At 59.1% G+C, this 24,588-nt stretch overlaps 1 protein-coding gene across 2 annotated transcripts in view; it reads right to left on the bottom strand.

Annotated features, from left to right (window-relative positions):
- SEMA3F (semaphorin 3F) overlaps positions 1-21,914 on the bottom strand; it is a 33,620-nt gene extending 11,706 nt beyond the window's left edge. Inside the window, exons 1-7 of one of the 2 annotated variants that reach the window (XM_019023645.4) lie at positions 21,781-21,914; positions 17,614-17,773; positions 3,395-3,555; positions 3,234-3,296; positions 2,998-3,117; positions 2,160-2,252; positions 486-579 (exon numbers count right to left, since the gene is read on the bottom strand). In XM_019023645.4, the coding sequence (XP_018879190.2) occupies positions 486-579; positions 2,160-2,252; positions 2,998-3,117; positions 3,234-3,296; positions 3,395-3,555; positions 17,614-17,725 (643 nt within the window). In that variant the 5' untranslated portion in view covers positions 17,726-17,773; positions 21,781-21,914. The remainder of the gene's footprint in view (positions 1-485; positions 580-2,159; positions 2,253-2,997; positions 3,118-3,233; positions 3,297-3,394; positions 3,556-17,613; positions 17,774-21,780) is intronic. The other variant, XM_019023646.4, reaches the window with a different exon arrangement.
- Between the last annotated feature and the right edge of the window lie 2,674 nt (positions 21,915-24,588).

Raw genomic sequence — 24,588 nt, 5'->3', positions numbered from 1 at the left:
ACCCTCCCAGACACCTACCCAGACCAGAAACATGCTCTCCCCATCTGGTCACAGGGCCGGAACTCTCCATTGGTCCTTCGCTACAGGGCTCTCCCAGCCTCTCAGACACACCAAGAACATGCTATGGGACTGCCCCTCAGACCAGCCCCGATATGCACTCGGCTTATCTTCTCTTCTAGGAAGCCTATGGTCAGGAGGGTTCTGGACTTTGCATGGACCACATTGTGTGTTTCAGGGTAGGACCTGGCTTCCTTGGTCCCCCATCCAAAGGGGCCAGGCGGAGGCTTCTACCACCCAGTCTCTGACCTCAGCTCACAGTGGGGTCTGGCCTGCACCCTCTCCCCCTTGCCAGGTGGGGCCTTTTGGGGAGTTCAGGGACAGCCTAGTCATGGTCTCTGCCCTTGGGTAAGTGTTGGTGCCATGCCCCATCTCCAGGGGCAGAGGCCAAACATTGAGACTGTAGAGCGGGGCTGGGGGGCACTCACTGATGAGGGCCGATGCTGTGTCCAGCTTGGGATCGTACGGACACTTGCCCTTCCCTGACTCGAGTCGCTCAGGCTCCAGGTAGAAGATGTAATCCTGTAAGGCAGAGCGGGGCTCAGCATCATCCAGGCCAGTCCCCCAGCCAGGAAGTGTAAGGGTCACCAGGCTCCCAGGGTGAGAATGAGCCCCCAGGCATACCCCGAGCCCACCCCCTACACTCCCCAGCATTCCTTGGCCTTAAACTCCATCCAGCCAGGTCTCCCAGGGCAGGGCCATGCTGTGGGCTCCAAGGGGGGTGCTTCCTAGTCACAGGTCTTAGGGAAGACCTGGGGACCAAGTCTCAAGGGGCCCTGCCTTGTGGGCTATGAGATGGACATGGAGTGGGCTTGTAGGGGCTGAAGCCCCTCCATGCCAACTGGCTCATAAAGACACTGGCCAAGGCCCCCTGGGCTACAGAGGCACAGCTCTTTGCTGTGGCTGCCTGTCTTGGGTCAAGAAAGTGCTGCAGACCTGGCCAGGGCAGGAGTGACTGGTTAAGGGCCTGGGGTCCTGTCCTTTGCCATCAGGTCTAGCCAGGCCAGAGAGCTCTAAGGTTACTGTATCCTCAGGCTTTGTGTCCTACCTGTGGTCCTCAGGACGGACCAATGGGCCATGACCTTTCTCCTGTCCCTCAGCACAGCCCCCAGGCTCCATATCTCCCCAGGGAGCCAGGAGTCAAGGAGTCCAGCCCAGACCACATGGAATTCACAAAGTCCCCTGTGCCTCCCAGCCCAGCCTGCAAGATGCTAGGAGGAAGGCTGGAAAAGGCACTGGGACAGGGGTGAGCACAGAGGCCACAAGAGAAAGCCAGGCAGAGGGAAGGAAAGGGGCAAGGAGAGAGGAACAGAGGCAGGAGGAGGTGGCAGCAGGTGGCAGGATGGCGATGGGAAGGTGCACACAGGCCTACTTCCAGTTACACATTGCACACGTGACTTCCTGCACACACAGGGGTGCACACACAGCTCTGAACATATCACTGCCAGCACACGGAACCCCCTGCTCACACCATGGACACGCACACACAGAATCCACACGATCCTGCATTTCTGCACTCCCCACCACAAACATGCTCTGTCATTCACCGGCAGCCCCTGCCCCCCTGCCCGCCCCTGCCCAGCCCCAGCTCTCCCAGCCCAGACCCAGGTCATGACTAGTGGACAGATACCACCCGGGAGAAGAGCGCCCCAAGCACATGAGTGTGCAGGACACCTGTGTCCACAGATGACTCATGGGAGGCATGGGGCACGGACACCTGGGAGTAAGGTGTCAGACTGCACTCATGTGCCACTTTCCACTCGGTGCTGAGTGAGGAAGGCCCACATCCACACCGGTGTGTGCTCTTGTGTGTCTACACACATGCTTTCTGAGGGCTAAGGCATGGCTGTCCCCAGGGCTCCTGTCTTCCCCACCTGGCGGCTTCATTATTTCTTGCCTGCAGGGGTCACACTGAGGCTGACATGAGTCCAGCTGGGCATGCCTTCTGAGCCTAAGGGCACTTCAGGGGAAGGGGTGGGGACAGGGTGTGGGCACAGAGGTAGAGGGGAGGCCCTGGGGAGGCTGGCCTCAGGTGCAGGCCCAGGGTGAGTTCTGCTCAGAGGCAGTGCTGCCTGGCAAAGGCCTGGAGGGATGAGGCCCACCTGGCGTGGGGCTGTGGGCGTCGGGCGGAGGGCACCATCCGTGGCTCTGCTGCCGCGGCCTCTGACCGCCTGAGTCTGGGTCCATGGTGTGGCCTGAGAAGACGAGGAACAGGGGTTAGAGCTGGGGGGGGCAGGGGCTGGGGGAGCGGGCTCGGGCTGCCAGCCTCTAACACCACACAGGCCAGGAACACACGTGAACACATGGGCCCCCCAGAGCACATCTATGTGTGTGTACATACATACACACAGGCTTGGCACATACCTGCACACACAGGTGCCCCTCAGATCCAGTCATTCTCACACATGCCCTACAAGTTCACGCCAGCTCACACACATGCCCACATGGAAATGGAAAAGGGTGGAAGCAGGCAGGAAGGGGCAGAGCTGGGGAAGGGGCAGCTCCCCACAACCCCGGCCCTGGGGGAGGAAGGCAGCTCTCCCCCAGGCCACATGATAAAAGCTGACCCAGGGGTACAGCCTCCTATTGCAAGGCCCCCACCAGGCTCTCTGGCTCGGCCGTGGGGGCACGGTCCACAGGCATAGCCAAGAGAGCTGTTGCCACATATGGAGCAAGTGCTTACTATGTGCCAGGCACAGTGCTAGGAGCTTTGGGAGCTTTAGCTCACTGCCTCCTCCTCACACCAACCTGTGAGAAAGGCAGCGGTTAGCTCCATTTTCAAGTGAAGAAACTGAGGCTCAGCGAGGTGAAAGAAGTCACTCACCCAAGGTCAAAAGGCTCGGAAGTGGCAGGGCTGGGGCTGAAGCCCCTCCTCCCATCAGGACCCTGGGATGCAGCCACCAGCGGGGGCAGCACAGGGCCAGGGTGGCTGGGGCTTACCTGGGCGCGGCGTCCGCGGTTCACATAGGTGCACACGGGGTTGTAGGCACCTGTCCCGCACACATACAGGTGTGTTCGGTTCCAGGGCTGGATGAGCCTGACGAAGTTCCCACACTCGCCCTGGGGCCACAGGGAAGGCTGCATAGGTGCCCTGGCCAGGCCTGCCCCCTCACTGGGGGCAGTACCTTCCCACCTGTGGATTCCCCCTTCCCACCTGTGGATCCCACCAAACTCACGTTGACATCCTTGCCTGAGAGCATGCATTCCTCGATGCGCTGTGGGGAGGCTGCCCAGTGTATCTGCAGAGAGGGGGGTCAGAAGGTACAGCCTTCTGGACATGCCCTGAGCCGTGGGGCTCCATGCCCACCCCACGTCCCACATCAGGGCCAGCCCTTACAATGAGGGGCTCGCGGTTGATGTCGTGCAGGTCCAGGGACAGCACGTAGTCCTTGCTGCCCACATACATGCGGTCGTGGTCCTCGTCCTTGAGCAAGATTCGGTAGTCAGTTGTGTTGAGCAGGAAGTTGAAGAAGTGGGCGGTGCCTGTGGCCTTCAACTCTGTGGGTGGAGGGCAGGGCACCAATTAGGACCTTCAGGAAACCATCCAGCCATACCCCCTCTGATAAAGGGGAGACTGAGGCCCTGAGGTTCCCCTCAGGACCCCCATCACCCAGTGGTCTTTTTTTTTTCTTTCTTTTTTTCTTTTTACGAGATCAAGTCTCACTCTGTTGCCCAGGCTGCAGTACAGTAGCGAGATTGCGGCTCACTGCAACCTCCATCTGCTGGGTTCAAGCGATTCTCCTGTCTCAGCCTCCTGACTAGCTGGGATTACAGGTGTCAGCCACCACACCCAGCTTATTTTTTGTTTGTTTGTTTTTTGAGATGGAGTCTCACTCTGTCACCCAGGCTGGAGTGCAACGGCGCTATCTTGGCTCACTGCAACCTTCGCCTCCCGGGTTCAAGCGATTCTGCTGCCCCAGCCTCCTGAGTAGTTGGGATCACAGGCGCCCGCCACCACGCCTGGCTAATTTTTGTATTTTTAGTAGAGACAAGGTTTCTCCATGTTGGTCAGGCTGGTCTCGAACTCCTGACCTCGTGATCCACCTGCCTCAGCCTCCCAAAGTGCTGGGATTACAGGCATGAGCCACTGTGCCCAGCCCACACAGTGGTCTTAAACCTCCAGCTCCCCTTCCTGGATCCTTCTCAGCTCCCTCTCCAGTCCCTGACAGACTGGGAGGACAAAGTGGCACAGGTAGGCAGGCCAGGGAAGGCGCCACACCCAAAGCTAAACCCCTGATTCATAGACAGCCCTAGCTAGTCTCTGGGTCCCAATGAAAGGGCGGTGGGTGCGGGCCAGGGTACGCAACAGCATCAAAGAGTTTTTGCTCAGGTGGGGGTTAATGCTCCCATGCTCAGGGTGGGGCCAGCTTCACACAGGGGCTTAAAAGGGTTAATGAGCAGATAGGGGTGTGACCGGGTATATCTGGGACAGCCCGCAGACTCTGGCATGGAGCCTGGATGCCCTGTTCTTACCCTGGCTGCCCACCAGGTAGACGGCACAGCTGGTGCACAGCAAGGTCCTCACTTGGTCTGAAGCAGGTTAGCCAGGAGACCAAGAAAGCCCTGCTGGACACACTGCCCTATGGACCCCAGCTTCCCCCAGACCCTATAAGGCTGCTAATGGTGGAACTCTCAGGCCACCTTGAATGAGCCAGGACAGTCATTTCTGGGAAAGAGGCTCTCTCCCTGGAGCTACAACCCTGGGGCTAAAGGCAGGGTTCAACTGGGTCCTCTAGTTTCCCTTTTGCATGAGTCCAGCAGCCTTGGCCCCTCCAACTCCAGGATGCTGGGGAAAAGTCCTTCCTAAGGATGAAGGACAGGAGGGGGCTCAGACAATGACAGACAAAGGACTCCTAGAAGCTTGGGAACCTGCCTCCAAGGGGAGGGAGAGCCGAGGGGTCCCCTTGGCAAGCCCCTTCTCCACCCACCCCCAGCTATCTTTAGCTCAGCAGAAGAGGGAACACTGTAATGAGGATGATGAATATTCACACGCACAGGGGGTTTAAGATAGCAGCACACAGAAGAGCGCATGCATGTATACACGTGGCACAGGCATGCACATGGCGCACACATGTCCTGCCACACATGAGGCACTCACCAAGGGGGTCACACATGTCTCATCTCCCCTCCCCAGCTGGTAACCCATTTCACAAGTGGGGCAGTCAAGGGAGAGGCCTGGGCCAGGCCCCAAGGCACCTGGAGGGGGAGAACAGCTGGGATCCGAGGCCCTAGACACAGCCTGAAGGTGGGGTAGAGGTGGGCTGGGGTCAGGGGGTTCCACCAGCTGACCCAGAGCCCATGTCTGGTCCCAGGACCTCACACTGAGAAACTAGTGGGTAAGGAAAGGTCTTGCCCTGCCTGGCCCTGACTATGCGGTGATAAGGGAATGCAGGTGATGACCTTGGCCAACCGCTGGGACGCAGGGACGCCGAGGGATCAAAGGGCCGATCCTGCCTGGCGATGGCCTCACCCGCCTGTCCGGCGGTGCCTCTGAAGTCCTGGGCAGGGCGGCCCAGGCACCTGTCCCGCACCTGTTGTTGGGCCACTCGGAGTCCCCCGCCTGGCCGCTCACCCGCCTGGCTGCTCACCCACAGTGACAACAGGAAAGTAAACATTCCCCCACCCCCAGGGCTGGGAAGTGGCCAGAGAGGAAGTGGGGCTGCCAGTGGAGCCCCCCCAGGCTGGGACAGCCCGCCAGGGGTTATTTATACCCTGGCTGGGGGCATGGCTCGGTCATGCCCTTACCCATCCCCTGGGCTAGGGGGCACTCTGGGGGCAATGGCAGAGGGAGGGGCTAGAGGCTTAAGTGGGTGCCTTCAGACACAGGCACTCCGGGTAAAGGGAAGCTTCAGCCATCAAGCCCCCAGGAACCCAATCAGCCATAATCCGCACGCTCCAACCCTGCACAGCCTTGGGCCTCCATAATATCAACCCTGCACCAAGACTCCCAGAGCCCGAGGCCCAAGTCCGAGTCCCCTACCCTCTTGCAAAGCCCCAGCACTCCCAAACTCCAGCTCCCTCTGTGAGAAAGGCCGTAGAGAACACTCAGAGGATGAGGAAACTGAGTCCCAGCTTAGGGGCAGAGGATTGGCCTCGACCCTCTCTGCCTGCTGCCCCCAGTCTGCCCCTGGGTGGAGGTGGGGGTGGAGGGAGCCCCTTGCTCAGTTATCGAACACCTGCTGTGCACAAAGCCCTGTGCTCACAATACCAAGGGCACAGGGCACAGGGAAGGGACGTGACATGCCAGAGTGCATGGGGGTGGGATTCCCACCTAGGTCCATGGCTGAAGGAGTGGGAGGCCCAGGGGAAGCCAGTCCTGGTGGTAGAGACTGCCTGCCAGGAGGGCCAGGGCCGGAAGGTGACTCGCTCCCCGTGGACAGGGCACATGACTCAGGACCTGCGGGACCCCTCCCAGTGGCCACGGGATATGGCGTCAATGGCTCTGGTGTCACAGGACGTGACGCTTTGGTCACTGTGGAAACAGTGTGGGGGGAGGGGGAGCCCCAGGAGGCCGCGCATGGTGGGGAAGGGGTGGGACCCAGGATCAGGGATCCTTGGCTATGGCTTGAGTTTCTAGGTGAGCTTCATGACCTGAGTTGGGGGCACTCTCGCTCTCTGAGCCTCATTCTCTAGTCTAGACCATCTCTCAGGCCCTCCTGGTACTGATATTCAAAGTGACCCTGAGGATCAGTGATCCTCGTTCTGATCTCAGAGAGAGGCTCACGGCCTGGCATTCCTCGGGTCTTCCCCCAACCCATCCTTCATGGGTGTCTCTGCCTTTCAGGGAAAGGAGAGTGGGATGAGGTCCCAAGTCCTTCCCCAAGGAAGCAGGCTTCCACGTGTCGCTATCTCTTGTAGGGCATCCATCCCCATTCCCACCCCAGCTACCCCATTTCCTAGTGCTAGATTGGGGAGCAGAGAGGGCTATAAGGCAGGAAGAGGCAACCTGTGGACTCAGCTCCAGCCTTCCCAACTCCAGTGTGTCCCTACCCCATCCCCAACCCACAGGAGTAGAGCTAAATCCCAAACCATTCATCCAAACCCAGCCTACCAGAGGAGAACCAAGGTGGAGATGGGTGGGAACTTCCCCAGGTCCCAGAGCAAAGAAGGTGTAAGGTTCCAGCCTTCTCAACCCACAGCTGGACTTCTGACCCCACTCATGCCAGACTGTAGGTGAAAAGGGAAACAAGGAGCCCTGTGACAGCCCTGCACCCCCAGCTGCAGACAGGAAGACTGAGGCCCAAAGGAGAGTGGTACTCAACCCAGGTCACAGGGTGTCCTGTCCCCTGCTCCCCACTCCACCATGAGGCAAAAGAACTGGGAGCCTTCACTCCTCCAAGTAGCCTGAGTCAGAGCAGGGGGTGGGCAAGTAACCCTGGGTATCCTCCTCCAAAACCTGCTGTCAGCAGGTGCCAGATCCTACCAGGCCCAAGCTCCCTTAAGGGACAGGGACTTGGGACAGAAGGAACAAAGAAACCTGGGACCTGAGGTGGCATCAGTGGGGGCCAGGGCTGATGCAGACCCAGCCTGGTCATGTCCTAAGGCCAATCCCCACATCTGCTCCACTTGTCCCACGCCCGGCTCTGGCAGCAGGAGCGCCATGCCTCCTCGAATGCCATGGCAATGTTGAGGGAGGGGCTGGGCACGATCAAGGGTTCTGTGGGGATCAGGACTCCAGCCCAGATAAGCTTTGACCTTAGGGGAAGGGTGGTGTGCCTGGGTGCTGTCTCCTGGGAAGGGCTCCCCACCCCCATACTCTCACCCAGGCTGGGCACAGGTTGGGAGGGGTGACATCCGGGAAGGATTTTCCCGTCATCGGGAAGGAAGAACCTTTTCTGGCATCAGACACCTCATTTCCGCAGCCGTTCCTGGCCTCCAGGACTCTCCCATGGCCATCAAGCACTTGGGGTCCCAGCCCAAAGCAGCCTGGCACAGGTCCAGAGGCAGGACCTTCTCAAGGCACAGGGGGCTGGGTCCTGGGGGCCCCCTGGTCCCTCATATCTGGGAAGCAGCTGGTGACACCTTACTTTAAAGGTGGGGGCAGGTGAGGACAGGCACTGAGGAGGCGTGTCCACAGCCCTCACCCGAAGACCCCAAGTGGGCAGCCCCTACCCCTTGCTGCTGGTCTCCAGGACATCAGGTCTGCGTGCAGTGAGGCGTGGGCTGCTGCAAAAAGAGGAGTCTTGGAGCAGAGGTGGGCAGCCCGCCCCCTTGGTTATAGCCCCACAAAGCAGCAGGCCCTGACTGACAGCGTCACCTCCCCCAGCAGTGATGGGGACTGGGGATGATAGACAGATCCCTGTAGCCTAGCTCAGACCTCTGACCTCTAGTGAGCCAGTGCAGCCCTAATCTCTGAGCTGAAGAGAGATGGGACTGGGGGAGACAAGGGGAGGCGCCAGCCTGGGTCTTTGTCAGTGTTTCACCCACTGGAAAGACAGACCTCCTGACCTTCTGAGGAGGGAAACTGAGGTAGCCAAGGCTATAGTAGCAGTGGCGGCAAGAGGCATGGCAGGGCCCAGGTGGTCCCTACCGGATACCCCCACAGGATCCAGGAAGGGGTGGCCCTGGCCCTTTTATCACTCCCCCAAAGCTGTGAGGAGCCCCAGAGGAAGGCCTGGGGACTGGGCTGGCCCCCTGGCTCTCAGCCTAATCCTCTTTTAATGAGCGGCCAGCCGGAAGGCCTCAGCCCATGGCCACAGACCTACAACCCCGGGAACCCCAGCCAAGCTAAGCGGGGGGGCAGGGAGGCCCAGATGCCTTTGCACGTACCTTCCCCCTGCTTGGCACACCCACTTACACCCCAACGCCACCCTGATCAGGCCAACCCAGGGCCCAGTATGTGCAGAGACACACCTGAGTGACGCTTGCCTTGTGCTTCCACAGACCTACTCTTGGGCACTTACCATTTGTTCAAGCCCAGGTCCCACATCGGGCTGGGCAGGGGAGACTATCACTGCTGATCTGGGGTAGCTCCTCCAGTTCCCCCTTTTCCCCCTATGCTCTGGATGGGAACCCTAGAAGCCAGACCCCAGCTGCACCCTCCCTGGGGAGAGGTTCCAGGTTCCTCTGACCCTAAGCCCCTCGAGATCTGCCCCCGCATAGCATCTCTAGCCAGGCCTTCCAGATTGGAGACCCAGAGGGCCTCCCTAGGAGCCATCCACACCAACCCCCGCTTCCCCCCAGGTAGGTGAGCCAGGTTGGTGCCAACAAAACCAATTACAGCCACTCTCACCCAATTAGCAACTAATTATGGTCTAGTAGTCCATTCAACATAATTAACATGTAAATGACTCCGCGTGTTTTTATTCAATAACCGCTCTGATTGAATTTAATTTAAATGTCTGAACTGGGGACCCAGTTACCGTATTTCACCACCTAGAGCTGCCACTCTAGGAAATGTGGTGGGAAATGTTGGCTCCTCCAGAGCAGAGGAACCGAAGGCCAGAGGCCAAGGGGACAGGCACCACTGGCTCTGGTAAGGTGGAAATGGTTATGGTCTCTGTATCCCTGACACATCTATCCCAGGGGTGCAGGGAATTGGTGAGGTCAGAAGAGCCCCAGTGGGACCCTCAAGATGGGAAATCCCCTGCAACGAGAGGCCCCTTTGCAAGGGCTACTGTAAACATCCCAGCTGTTCAGTAAACACCGTACAGGGGTAAAAGCCCAGCTGGGCCAAAACGCCGCTGTACACTTCCCTCCCATTTCAGTGACTAAAGGCTGGGGGCAGGGGGCAGGAGGCTGGGGCCAGCAGGTCCAGGCATGCTGTTCCCACGCCCGTTCCGCCCCAGTGCTCACCTACTCCGCCCAGGACAGGATAGGCTGAGGGCACGGCTCAGCCTCAAACCAGGAAAAGCCAGAAGTGACGGAGCAGCAGGATCACTCCCTGACTCACCAGCCGGGAACCAGGGGATCCATGCCTCATCCCTGAAGGACACCCAATGACTTCTGACCTTCTGTCCCAGCAGATGCGGTCTCTCCAGCCTCGGCACCTCCACTGACCCCTGCCTTCCCCATGGTCCATGCACCTGACCATCCTAGACCTGGGCTGGTAGTTCCAGAGGCCTAGATGTCCCACTTGGAACTTAACAGTGTGCATGGTTGCCTGTGAGAACACATTTGGGCATTGCACCAGCTGGGCAAGTCAGGGCTCCGGCTCAGCTTTGGAAGTACACTGTGGTCAAGAGACCTGGTCCTGAGCAGGGGGTGGGAGAAGATGACCAGACAAGCAGATCACACAGGAATGTGCCCCAAGAAGTATGAAGGGGATGGAAAGAGGGGATCGTTCTGAAGGGGAGGGCTGCACTGATCCATTTCTCAGGTGAGGAGAGTGAAAAGGCCATTCAGTGAGTGCCTCCAGTTTCAGAGGCCCCCGGGGGACCCACCTCCTCCTCCCACATTCCAGACCTGGCCCGGAAACCCCTCACTCCTTCCTCCACCACCTCCTCCTCCCCATGACTGCAAAAGACAACAAACTCTCCATGGCTCATTTACTCTGATAAATCACCCAGACAGACAGGCCAAGATGGGACCAACAGGCTGGTGGGTGTCAAAACCCTCCCCCTCCCCTGGGCCCAGCCCCCATCTCTGCGGCCTTCCTCGGATTCCTGCGGTCCCTGCAGCCCCTTCACATCACCCACCCAGAGATTCCCAGGATGTTCCAGACAGTCTTAGCCCCTCCCCAACATTCTGATGGAGAAACCGAGGCACAGGGCAGACAGGTGCATGCTTGGGGTCAGCCTTGGAGGATGCAGTGAGGCTGGGTTAGGACCTCAGCAGGACTCAGCCGGTAGCCAGTCAAGGGCAGGCAGTGAGCACTCCGCACAGGCCCCAGGCCCAGCCAGGAAGGCACTGATAAAAATGGCAATAGAGGCAGCCCTGGGAGAGGCCCCCTGGAGTGCTAGCCACTCAGCCTTGGAGCTGTAGGAGCCCAAAGGGCTCCCAAATTCTAGCCGCTCTGCCAATTGTAGTGTATGACCCTTAGAAGGCAACCGTGCTGGCTGAACAGCAGACACACGAGGCAGTGGACTCTGGCCGGGGGAAATGAGGGCATCAGCACCGAGCCCCAAGTGGGAAGGAACAAGGCTCTTGGCTGGGTACAGAGACATCCGAGGAAAGAGCATGTCCGGGTAGGAAGCCAAGAGGGGTGGCAAAGGGAGGGGTGGAGGTAAGGGGGAGTAGGGGGAGGAAGGAAGGAAGAAGAGTGGGGGAAGGGGGATCCGGAGCTGAGGCTTCCTGATCCCTGGACGGGCCAGTTGCTTTGGGTCTGTCTTTGCCCTGCAGAGATGCACCAGATAGCCAGTGCTCCCCTCGGCCCAGTGAGAGTGCCAGAAGTCAGCCCAGCCTGTCAGCCCGGATGAGCCCCACTCCCTCCCCAACAGGCTAGCCCCCCAATCCTAGGCCAGCAGCCACTGCCCAGACCCCATTCGTTGCTGGGTCAGGACCAGTGGTCAGGGACTGGAGCCCAGGAGGCCTCCACCCTCTCCCTGGGGCTGCCCAGCAGGCTGGGTGGGGGACTGTAGGCCTGCCAAGCTCTGGCACCCACGTGAGCTAGGCTTTGGATTCAGACCATAGCCTTCTGGCATCCAGGCCTCTGGCAAAGGCCCTCTTGCTATTTCTAAGAAAAATGCAGCAGGAATCCTCTCTGCTTCTCCAAAGCTCCCAGGGCTTCTTGAGGCGGGGCTCAGATTCCCAGGATAGCACCAGGCCAAGCCAGGCAAACATGCTTTCTGCCCAGCCCTGCAGATGCCTGAGTGAGCAGCCTAGGTCTGGTCACCCCTAGGACACATGGCAGGAGCTGGAGCAGCATTCACAGAAGGAGTTATTGCAGCCAACTGTGCGTCCCAACCAGGCCTTGGAGCCAGTCTCTAGGGAGCTACTTCCAAGGCATCACTCCCGCCAAATGCATCCGTATCACTGGAATTTTTCCATAATACATATTTAGTACCTCTGCCATGAGGAAAAAGAGCTTAAAAACCAGAAACAGAAAGTAGAACTCTACATCCTTGTCCCAAAAGCAAGACTGCATCTAGCATCTGTCCTCTTCCCCAGGTGCTGCACCACATGCACCCTCCCTGTGCTCCAGCTCTTCCCTCCCCTACAACCTCCCCTCCCCTGCTCAAGATGCAGCCTCCTCCATGAAGCCTGCCCAGATACCCATGGTGGGAATTTTCCTCCTCCTGACCCTACTCCACCCACCCCACAGGACTCAGGGTCCTTCCTGGAGTCCTTTCCAAATACCATCTCCCTTACCAAAAGTTAGAATTCTGGAGGAAGGGGTGAGGCAGTCTGGGACTCCTTGGGGCATGCCCCTGGACCCGACCTCACCTGCATACCAGCCTCAGGACCGCTCCTGGTGACTGAGATTTCTTCCACAGTGACCATACTCACACAGTTAATCCTCCTGACAACACAATGAGGCCAGTATTGTTCTTACTCCCATTTTCCAGAAAAGGCAGTGGGAACACAGAATGATGTTCACCAAGCAAGATCTACCCATGGCCAGGATGCAAGCAAGACAGTCTGAGCCCTCATGATGCTGCTTCCACAGGGCCACTGCCATTCCCACCTTACACAGGAGAAACCAGGGCTCAGAGAGGCTAAGCCACTTGGCTGAACTCACACAGCTAACACTGGTAGAACTGGGTTTTGCCTTTGGGACCAGCTAGCTCAGCCACCACCATCACCACTTCTGCATTACACCAAATTTAAGCACCCCACTCTCCTGAGTGAGGAGATGGAGGTCTCCCAGGAGTCAAGGACCAGGTACCCATGGCCCTAAAGCCACCTTCTGAGCTATTACCACCTCTGGAGGAGTCAAGGGGCCGGAGGTGCATACACACAGGTGCAGACAGCCAAGAGCCCACTCTGAGGCTCACTGTCTCCCAAGCTGCAGGGTGAAAGATGCCTTTATGGGCTGGTGAGATTTTTATCTTGGCAGTTTCTCTTTAAATTCTTTACGATTACAAAGCAGTGGGGGCTGCCAAGGAACATGATTTACTCCTTGAGCATGCACCAGCTCCTCGCTTAGTGCCAAGGGAAGCTGGAGCCAGGGAAGGAGGGGCGGGCATCATGCCAGGGAACCAGAGACAAGGCCTGTGCTGCGGAGGCCCAGACAGTGGAGGTCCCATCTGAAGCTCCACTGGACCTGGAAGGCCATAGCTGAAAGCCCCAGCCCCTGGCCTGGCTGAACCAGACTGGTCGTCAGGCAGGTTCTCCAGCAAGCACAAGGACCCTGTCTCCATTCTCTCCAAAGACCAATTCCTAGCCAGTTGGGGGATGGGCAGCTTCCAGGACCACCCAACTCCAAAGCGGCCACTTCCAAGTCTCTCAGGAGTAAGGCAGCTCCCATTTCCAGAAAACTGAAACTCCAGATCTGGGCTCAAGAGATCAGGCTCAAGTTCATGCTTTGGGTCTTCCTTCCTCCCTCACCCTGGCGTATCCTGGAACACCTACCCTCCCTGGCTTGTGAGCTCCAACCCCCACTGTAGCTGCCAGAGCCACCTGACCCCTGCCCAGCTCCCTGGTGCCACACTGGCCTCAAAGCTCCTGGGCCTACTCCCCCTCCTCCCCCACCAAAGCCCCATGCCTTGCTCTGGCTGTCCAAGGAGCCCCTGGGGGACAAGAGCATGTCCTCTAGCTCTCCAGCCCCACCCCTACTCCTGCACCAGGCCTGAGGGCTAAGGCCCCATCAAGGCTTGCTAGAGGCATCTCAACTCACATCAACTCCTGAGGGGAAGTCAACTGGCTGTGACCCTTCCTAACCTCTAACCTCATCATCTCCAAACCTGGCAACCTTGGTCCTCTGATGCCACATGCAAATGATGTGAGCGGTGGCACTGTTCTGGGCTATTGGCCCAGACGGCCCAAACTCCAGGCTGCTCTGGAACAGGAGCCCTTTCCTCTCTTAGGCCCTGATGTTCCCATTTCTGACATGAGAGGCCTTCCTAGGGACCCTGCTCAGTGGAAGGGCCAGAGTGATGGAGGGCCGGATTTATAGCCTGGAAATAAGCAAACCCCAATTCCGCTGCTTCGGCAGACAGAGGGCATGGGGAGCCTGCCCAGTGCAATCCCAGCCCTTTCTTTGGGAAACGAGCTAGGAAGCCTAAACCAGCACTGCAGAATGCTGGAATCTTCCTTGTTCCTAGCTCATGTGAAGGGTCTGTGCCTCCAGCACCACCACCATCCCTGCCCTCCACTCTCAGTCCTGGGACAGCCTCAGGCATCAGGCGGATGCAGGCTCCATCTCAGTCCTGCTCCTGAGTGACCTGGGAAGCCGCTCAGCCCCCGTAAGCCTCCTTCCTCACAGGAAACCTAGGCAGACCCTCCTTAGGTCTTGGAGGGACCATTGCTTGGTTATCCTCATGGGCTCCTACTACTGTTTCGATTATGTTCATCTTTCCTGACCTCCCCTGGCAGGGTGACCTTCTGCTCCCTCTCCCTACTTCTGCCTCAGCTTCCCTAGCAGCACAACTGTCTCATGTCATCACAGGGTCCTTCTACCCCACCAGACATCTCTTGGACCCAATCCCTGGCCAAACCCAGCCCAGGCAGCAGCAGTGTGTCCTGGGGTAGCTTCCTGGGAAAAAGTAAACACTCCCCAGGCTGAACAAAGGGCCTGGCAGGGCCCTCACACCTCCCTGCTGCTGCCACGGAGGGAGGTGGTGCCCCAGAGCCTGGGTCATCTCAGGGTGGGGGAAGGAAGAGCTTTTTCTCTGAGATTTGGCAGTGATTCTGCAGTGTAGGGGACTCCAGGCCCAGGCATGGATGGGTGAAGGAAGGAGGGTCTGTCCAGGCTTCCAGCCCAGGCTCCACTCTCTCAAGAGCAAGGAATGAACAAACACCTCACCTGCTCCTGGAAATCTCCATTTGACCCTCACTTCTGCCTGATTTTGGCTGTGCTGCTGAAGCCCAGAAGCTGGGCCATAGGAGCCCCCCTAATCTGAGGGAACCCTGGGCTGCTTGACCCTCACACCCTTCTGGCTCTAGACCTGGCTGGGGTGCCCAGGCGGATGGGCGGGCAGCAAACCCAAGCCTGGCCCAGTTCCTGCCTTTGTTCCTTTATCTACCCTGGGCAGTGTGGCCCCTTATGCCAGCACCTCTAGCTTGGAGGGTCCAGCCCTACCCAGGCAGGAACCGGCACCTCCCCACTGCAGCAGGACCCAGGGCAGGGCAGGGCAGGGAGTGCCCAGCCTGAGCCCCTGAGGCCTGGGGTGTCAACTGCTGTGCCCATCCAAGGCACAGATGAAAAAACTATGACGTGGAGCCACAGTGACCAGCAGTGCTTCTGAGAGTAACCTTCTCTGTGCCACCCACGTGTACTCTGGGAGGAAGTTGGTGGGAGCCCAGTTTCTTGAAGTGTTGGTCTCCATTCTCACTCCACACACACTTGGTGAGCGCCTGCTCCTCACTGAGGGCCACTTCATGTGTGCATAACCAGGCTGAGACCACCCAGTGTAGGGGGATACACAGGGCCTGGTACACAGCAGGTGCTGGGCTCCCAGATGGCCCTGACCAACTGGATATCCATTGCTTTTTCCACCAGCTTGACTGTGAGCACCCTATCTTGTTCACCACAGAGTCCCCAGCACTCAGCACGGGGCCTGTCATACAGTAGTAAGTGAAGTCTAAGCACAAAATTAGGACACGAGACCAGGTCGGAACAGGGAAGGTCATTCAGGGCAGGGGAACCTACCTGTGCAAAGGCACAGGGGCCCTGGGATGGGTGGCCCCAGGTGCGCTGCAGCCCCACCCCAGGCCGCCACGACCGGCAACACCCAGGCTGGCTGCCAGCGAGCTCAGCTTTTAGTCACTGCGGGTGTCGGCTTCACAGCTAATTGAGAGGGAATCGACCTGACGCGATGTGGGCGCCGGCAAGGCCAGGACACCAGAGTTCTATTTCTGGCTTTGCCTCTGCCTCTTGCCTGACCTTGACCCTGCCCTTGCCTGAGCCTCAGTTTCTCTCTCTGGAAAACAGGAACAAAACTCTTTGCCCCTGGAGGTCCAGGGAGGCTTAGAAGGAGCACACGGAAGACCCCTCTCTGTTTTGCCCCTCCTGCTTACTTGCATGCATGATGACAAAAACAACACCCAGAGCGGACGCAAGGTCCCAGGGGTGTGGAGACCAAGCCACCCCTCCCTTCCACTATCGGGGGAGGAGACACTCTACTCTCACTGCCAGACCCTGGGCCAGGGAGGGGGTCGGGGGAACTGGCCCCTTCAAGATTTATTAATCTGCTCTGAAGAATTCCACCAGGGAAGGGTGGAGGTATCAGCAGAATAAATATCTCACCTTCCTGGGGCCCGGGGAAGGGGGGTGCTTTCCAGCCCAAACAAATTAACTCTTCTCGGCCCATTTCTCAGGCCCTGCAGGGGACTCCTTCCAGGCACAGCCTCAGAAATTCCAGGAGCCGGGTGACTGGGAAGAGTGATGATAAGCAGCTTACTCCCCTACTCCTCCCATCAAGGGGCAGGGTGGGACGAGGCCAGGGCAGGGGCCCTGCTGGGGGACATGGTGAGGTGGGGGCTGGGCCTCCGCCAAGCCCGAGGAAGGAAAGGTCACCCCAGCCTTTCACCCCAGTATGGCTGCCCGGAAATCTGGCCAGCCAGGGCTGAGTTGACCCCACCCAGGGCAGGCGGCTGGATGAAGTTACCTCTGGCCAGAGGAGGGCCAAGGCTGAGAACTCCCAATGACCCCAGGTCCCCCAGGCCCCAGCATGGCCACTGCCCCTCACCCTGGGCCCAGGGTAGACTCTTCAGACCACACACACCCTTGAGGAAGTGGCTCTCGAGTGAGCCATTTGTACACCCATGTGTGTACCGTGTGCGTGCACCTGTCCAGTGGGTTAAGTGCAATGGTGATGGAGCGGGCGACCAGCCTCTCACTCTGCAGACCCCAGCCCATCACTGAAACCTCCCAGTGACTTCTCATCAAAGTGCTCACTGGAGCTCAGGAGCTCAGGCCCTCACAGCAGCACGTGCTCTGCCTGAACCCACCGGCGGCCTCCCTGCCAGTCACAGCCAACAGTCCCCTCCTGGATTCTAGGAACCCTTCCCACTTGGAGACCATAGGAAGGCTCCTTGAGCACCCACACCCCAAGAGAGTAGGTCCTGCTCTTCCAGTGTCCAGAGGCTCCAGTGTCTGCCCAACTGCCTGACCTTCCACCCCAGGGGCTGCTCAGGGCAGGACCAGATGCATAGCAGTGGCAAGGAGGGGCCGCAGCAGACATAAGTTTGGAAGGAGTGACATTGCCACCTCTCCTATTATCATACAGAAAGACATGCCCTACAGACCTCAGGCCACCCAGCCCAGGAACCCACAGTCTGACTCTGGAAGATGCCCAGACTCTAGACTCTTTTGCTAAGTGTCTAAGTGGGTCAGTTCTCCAGCCTTTCCCAGCAAGCCACCACCTCCCTGGTCTCCCTTCTCCCCCACAACCTATGTGGCTGTACAATTTGTCCTGGTTTTGTCCTGACCCACCCTTTCTCTCGTGTGCAGAGGAGCCAAGCGCTATTGTAAAGAGAGGATGATTTCTGGGGAAGAACAAAACAGCTTCTTACCTTTGAATGAGAGCCGGACCCGGGGCGTGGCCGGGAGGTGGTCCTGGGTGGGGAAGGATGGCCAGGCCCCAGTCAGTAGGCAAGCCCAGAGAAGAAGACCGGTGACAAGCATTGTGGGAGGGGCCTAGGGCCCAGGAAGCAGGCTCCACTCTCTAGAAACCTGGGAAGGGGAACCAAGATTGGAATATGTGAGGCAGATGGGGGAGTTCAATTTCTACCCAAGGTGAACAAAGAGGTTGATGGGTACCTCCACGCTTCCACCCCCAGCCTGGGGCCATGAATGCCCCTGTGTGCACACCTCATGTGCGTTCTTTGGCCTGCCTTTGTCTGGGGAGATAGTACCAATGGGCCCCAGCCTGGGGTCACCAGAACAGATGGGGGCTGCTGGAGACTCAAACTCTACCCCTCATGGCATGCTGAATTCCATTCACAGGGCCCAGACCAACCAGGTGATCTTAGGGCTCTTTCCAGCTCCCAGCATGCTTTCTCCTTTCTCCCCTGCATCTGTGGCCAATAAAGTGGGTTACTCCTTCTCCCTCCCACCTGGAGGAATCGGGAACAGATAGGGTGCATCCCTGCCTGCTCCAGCCACAGGTCTTCTCCCAGTACAGAGAAACCTGGACCTGATTATTACGGTAGAGGGGAGGCACAGGAGAGAGTGGGGGAATGAGACACATGCGGACAGCCCAAGATGGAAGAGAGGGAGCACCAGTCAGAAAAGGAAAGGCAGAGAATGGCAGAGTCCACTTTTACTAAAATCAAAGCAGGAGAGACCCAGGTCAGACAGGCAGAAGGACTTCCTGCCAGGGAAAACTTCCAGCTCCGCCTCTAGAGGGCAAAGAAGGGAAGCTAGGATGGCCAGTGGGCCTGGGGCTGGATCTGGGCCAGCGGCATTGCCACCTTCAGAATCCCCCATAGCCCCAGCAGGTCCAAGTTTCAATACTGTGTTTTTCAAATATTGTCTCCCCAGGCAGGCTGGCTGTTGGGTAAACGCAGCCCAGCACCAGTTGTCAGAACATATTGCTCCCTCCCGGCACAAACCAGCGCCAACTCCTACCACCACCCCCAACCGGATGCACTGCAGGTGGGGGCATCGAGACTGAAAATGTGAGCCCCATCCCCCAGATCTGCCCTGTGTACTCCCTTCTTCCATGGCAGGCAGGACCCCAGGCCCATCTCTAGGATGCTGGGATGGGAGTTGGCAGTACTATGGCCTGGGACTCCCCTGCCATAGCTGCTCAATGCTGAGGCAAAGCCCAGGCTCCAGTCTGACTCTTAGGCCCCACTCATTAGACCCTGATGACATCCCTAGACCCACCTCCCCCAGCCCTGGCCTCTCCTGCCAAGGCAAACCACTCATGGCTCCTCAGACAGGAAGTGCAGCTTTAGCCTCTTGGCCCACTCCTTACGCGGTGCCCTCTGTGTTAATGTTCTCTCCCGAGGGCCTGGTACACCGCTCATGGTCCTTCCAGATCCCCCGTCATAGATGCTGCCTCCTGGGGAGGCTAGCTGGGGGATGGGGGAATCAGAACCAGCCCCTCCTCAGGTCTGGGAGGCACAAAGCTAGTGCTGACTCAATGGCAGGCTCTGAGAAGTGGGGGCAGGTGGGAGAAATGGCTGTGCAGCCACCATCACCCTCAAGGTGCACCTGGGAGGCCCCTGATAACAGTTGTGGATATGCACACGTTCACACTTGCAGGCCCACACACGTCCTTATAAGCATGAGTTTGCTCAAGAACTTGACCTGCTAGTGGGGTGGGGCTCAGGGGAGCTGGGAGATACTGTCCTGGCGCAAGATGCCGTCTGAGTCCCTCAGAGAGCTTCGATACTATGTAACGGGGGCTCCTGTCAACCTGCCTCCCACCTCCCCCCTCCCCATGACCTCATTTTTTCCTTCATCCATGTTCATGGTGACAAAGTCAGTGTCACCAAGGACAGGGTTGGAGTCACCCAATGTGTCCAGATAGGTGGGGAGTCTTTCTACTGGGTCCCTACAGGGACTTCCCATCCAAATGCTTTGGCCCTTTAAAGAGGTGAATGGGGAGGGGCTCAAGTCTGCTGGGGCCTCAGTCTCAAGTCCAGGCCCCCTCTTGGACAGCCTGGCAGGTGGAGGAAAGAAGGAGAGGGAAGGAAGAAAAGGAGAAGAAGGACAGAGAGGGAAAGGAAGGGCAAACCCACAGTGCCTTCCCCTCTGCCAGTCCCGAGATGCCTGTCACCCAGCCCCAGCCCCAGAAAAGCCCCCAAGTCACACCAAGCCCAGGTCAGTGGACAGAGGAGGAACAGCCACCGCCACCTGGGAGCCCACCAGGAAGAAAGCAGAGAAGGAGGGAAGGAAGGCTGGTGGGAGGGAGCAAGGGAGGGAGGCAGGCGGGAGGGAGGAGGAGAGAGGGAGGAGAGAGGGAGGGACGGAGGAGAGACGCTTGAACAAAGAAACGAGGAGCTGGGGCTGGCAAGGGGTGCAGGGAAGAGGCAGCCAGAGGAAGGAGTCCGGAGGCACCTGGGATGGGACAGGGGGCCAGGTGGTCAAACTGTACAGCCGGATCCTGACCGCCCAGGCTTGGAGTTGGGGGTGGGGGTGGACAGCCTGTCTCCAGGAAGGGAGGTTGGCTCCTCCGAGCTGAGGACTGCCTGGATGGAAGGGAGGCAGGAACAGGGGCCGTGGGGGAACATGGGGAGATTATCAACAGCACCCCACCCGCTACCCAGCCCCTCAGATTCTCTCCCCCACTTCAACAAGAGCTCCGTCTCCTTGGCTCCTCAGCTTCCCCATCCCCCAACACCTCAAGGACCAGGAAGCAGAGCCACCCCAGCATAGCTGGGACTGAAACCCCCCTTTCGTGGCCAGGGTTTCCCAGTCAAGGTCACCTGAGCCTGGCTCCATCCTCCCCCCAAGGTATGCTGAGCAGCGAGGGGCTGAGGCTGGGTGGGCTGCCGCCTTCTCTCTGGCCCCTGCTTTCTCTCCGGCCCCCACCTCCCCACTTCCGGGCCTGGCTCCTTCGGAGCTGAAGGGGGAGCAGCAGGAGTAGGCATGCCTGTGCCCCCCGCCTGCCTAGACACTATACTCTACGCGGTCCTGGCACACCCCTTGGGTAGCCTGGGAAGAGGCCTCAGCTCCATCCAACCCCCTGGGCTGAGATGGGGCTCCCAACCCCTGGGTGCAGTTTTCCCTTCTCTGCAACTAGGATAACTACTGGGAGACTATCTGGGTGAATTCAGGAGGACAGAGGTCCCCAACCTGGCCCAGCTTCAGGGTGGACATACTGGTGTCTTTGGTTGGCGTCTCCCTTACCTCCCCCAAGCAGTAATGTTCTGGTGGCAAAACACAGCTATCTCAAAAATTAGGAGTTATTTATCCAGTGGGGCCCCCAGCCCCAGCTCCAGCCAACTCCCGCCAGCACTGCCTCATTCCTAGGCCAACTTTGATACCCTCCTATCCCATCTGCTGGGGGCAACCCCGCCAAGCCCCCGCTGTCCCCTGCCCACTTCACCACTGGGACCCCTGGTTCAAACTAGGGATTGACCGCAGGCTCTCCAAGCTCACCTACACACTACATACAGCCGTGCCCCTAATCCAGGCAGGACTCTGCTGTAAAAGCAAACCCAAGGTGGCAGCTGGGGGTCAAGGGGCTGGCACAATGCTGGGAGAAATGCCTCAGGACTGGAGGTCCTCCTACCCTGCTGATGTGGGAGACCCCCCACGTGGGGGCTGCCAGTATAGCGCTTCCCTTCGGGCTGGCCAGTCCTCAAATAGAGACACTGAGGTAGGGCAAGCGCATCTACGGGGAAGAGCGCTGCCTCGGGCGTTAATGGGAGAGAGAGCTGAGGCAGAAGGGGGATCGGAACTCCCGCTCCAGAAGCGTGAAGGTGGGGGTGTATGAGAGCACCCACCCAGAACCTTGCAGGAAAAAGTTGCTTTGCACATGGGTGACCCCGCAGGCCACATCATCCACACATCCATACGCCGCCCCATAGGTAAGGGGTCCGGGCCTCCAGGACAGGTAAGAATCCCACCCCAGCCTTGTCGCCCCTATGTCCGCGGGCAGCCCCCCGGCTCGACGAGACCCGCTCCCCGGACACTTCTGCGGAGTTGCAGTGCCGCGGGTCCCAGAGGCGTCGCGGGGTGGCCCGGCCGCCTGCCCGCTCCCTCCCGGTTCCCGCTGCACTCACCTCTTTCGCAGCGGCGGGGCCTGGGCGCCCGGGCGGCGGCGGCGGCACGGAGCGGCTCCCGTTGGGCCGGTCCGCGCTAGCGGCCCCCCGGGGCCATGGCCCTGCCCGCGACCTCTCGCCGCTGCGCCTCAGCCGGGATCGGCGCCGCGGCCGCGGCTTAACCGGTTCCGCGGGCTTCGGGCGCGTCAGCAGCCGAGGGCCCGGGCCCCAGCCCGGGCCATGGGAAGGCTCAGGGGCGCTCGGGGCCGCCTCCCCTGGGGTGGGCTGCGGGCGCCCCCTGGCCGGCGCGCCGAGGGCGCATTCCCCAGCGCGGGGCGCGGGCGGTGGCGCGCACTCGGCTTCGAAGCGCTGCGCTCTCCTGGCTGCTGGACCCGGGCCGGGCGGCCGCGCTGGGCTGCACGGTTCCTCGCGGCGTGCCCAGGTCCTGCGCTGCGCTCGGGGCTCTCCGGACCGCCGCGGTTCGTTCGCTCGCTCTAGTCTCGCGGCCGCCGGCGGGACGGGGCGCTCAGAGCCGCGCGGGGAGCGCCGGCAATTGGCCGCCCGTGGGCGACATTTGCATAGCGCAGCCCCGCCCCGCCCGGCCCGCCCAGCCCCACCCCCGGGGCGGGACCCGCCCAGCCACCGCCCCGCCCCCGCTCCACCTGTCCGTGGGCCGGGCTCAGGGTTCCCAGGCGGTGGGCACCCCGCGCCGGGGGAGCCTAGTCTGCACCCCTCGCCCCCGCCCCCGCTTCGCGGGCGGCGCCCCCGCCCCGCCCTGGCTTTGTCTCTCTGTGAATACAGCGCACACATCGCGCCTGGTGTTTACCCTGGCATTCAACTCCCTGGCGAGAAGGGCTGCAGCGCCAGGGAGCAACGAGCCTGCGCTCACCTGAGCACCCCCTTCCGCGTCCCTCATTCCCACTCGCCGCCGGCCGCGCCCCTGGTCCCGTGCGTGGGCCCCGCGGCGCAGGACCCCTGACTGCCCGGGCTGCTCAGCAGGTGGCGGTGCAGCCCCTGGGACGGCTGGCACCGCCGGACCTTCCCGCGGGCTCAGCCTCCAGCCTAGGCCAGGTCGGGGGCAGCCCAGCCACACAGCTCTCTCCAGCCATTCAACGACTCCCCGTGATCGCCTCAATCGCCAGCCCTTATTTCAGGCCAGCAGCTCCCACAGACTCTCCTTATAGTTCCATACCTTAGAGAGGCCAGATTAGCTAGCACCTTCTCTCCTCAAGGGGACACTTGCTTTCAAATGGCCTGGTGATGAGCCAATGGCTCAGCAACTGAGAAGGGCCTACCGTGACCCCAGGAAGGGACCCTCTGCCCAACCCAACTTTCCAAGGTCATGGCCTCACCACCAGGACCACTTCTCAGCCCTGCCCCAGGCACTCTGCGGAGGCTCCCAGGGGCATTGGCCCTTTGTCCTCTCCTTCATCCTCTTCCTGTTCTGTCTTCTGTGCCCTCCTCTTTCTCCTCTTTCCTTTCTCCTCTTCTCCCTCTGCCTCTCCTTCCTTCTCCCCTCTCTTCTCCCTCTTCCTCTCTCCTCTTCTCCCTCTTTTCCATCTCCCTCCTTTTCCTCCTTCTCCTCTCTTCTCCTGGATTTTTCCTTCTCTGCCCTCTCCTCCTCTCCCTTCTCTTCCTCCGCCCCATGCATTTCCTTCTCTTCTTCCTCCTCCTTCTTCCTGCTCTTTACCCTCTTCCTCCTTTCTCTTTTTCTTCTCACTCCTCCTCTCTGTCCTCTTCCTCCTCCCACTTCTCTCCCTGGCTAGCAAGACCTCCAGGAAAAGACCTCTCTCCCTCTGACCCATTGACTGGTTGACTCCAAGTTCAGGGTGGAGCTGGGCACTAGGGATCCTGCTGAGGGTCTTCTGACTCAGGACTTACGAGTGCTGCCTCATGCTCCAAGCACAGGCAGGGCATTTGAGGTGAGCAAACACCATCCTGGGGTTATGGAGCTGCTGTGACAGCACCTGCACCTCTCCCCTTTGTCACGCCTCATTGAAAACACTGTGACAATCCATCTCTCCTCATCCCCACTCATCTGTATGAGGGTCACCCCTGAGGTCACCACCACTGCACCACCATCACCAATACAGCTTAAGCCACCATCTCTATGGCTTCCAACACCATCCCTTCCATCCTTTCACAGCCTCCATGGTCTCCTTATAGCCTGGCCACTTCTATCACTATCTCCAGCATCATCAGCATCATGCTGGTTACCACGGAAGAGCTGTCAGGACTTGCCAGAGACTCCAGCGTACTGGGTTGGGAAGGAAAGAGGCTCAACTGATCTGTTCATGAAGCTCCACTCAGACACACAGAATAGGCCCAGCACACAGAGGCCTTCAATGGCAGGGAGACCAGGGAAGGGGGCCAGGAAGAGGGCAAAGAGCTAGAATTGAGCCTGGCTACATGGGGTGGAATGCCAATTCCTTCCTAAGCAATTCGAGAGGGCTGAATAATCATACAAAAAAAATTGTTATTGCAGCAGTGAATCCACACTGAGCCCTTGCTCTGTGTCAGTGCTGGGGTGAGCATTTTGTATCATCATAATATGTTGTTATAGTTTGTGTGTGTGTGTGCATATACATATTGGCAGACCTCATTTTATTGTGGTTTATTGCGTTTTGCAGATATTGTGTTTTCTGAAGTTGAAGGTTTGTTGCAACTCTGTGTCGAACAAGTCTATCAGCACCATTTTTCCAACAGCATGTGCTCACTTCATTAGCATTTTTTAGCAATAAAGTATTTTTTAATTAAGATATGTACATTTTTTAGACATAATGCTATCACACACTTAACAGACTACAGTATAGTGTAAACATGACTTTT

This window comes from Gorilla gorilla, chromosome 2 (genome assembly GCF_029281585.2).
Source record: "Gorilla gorilla gorilla isolate KB3781 chromosome 2, NHGRI_mGorGor1-v2.1_pri, whole genome shotgun sequence".
NCBI lineage: Eukaryota > Metazoa > Chordata > Mammalia > Primates > Hominidae > Gorilla > Gorilla gorilla.
The sequence above is the reverse complement of the archived record's forward strand: the minus strand, read 5'-3'. Positions and strand labels throughout refer to the sequence as shown.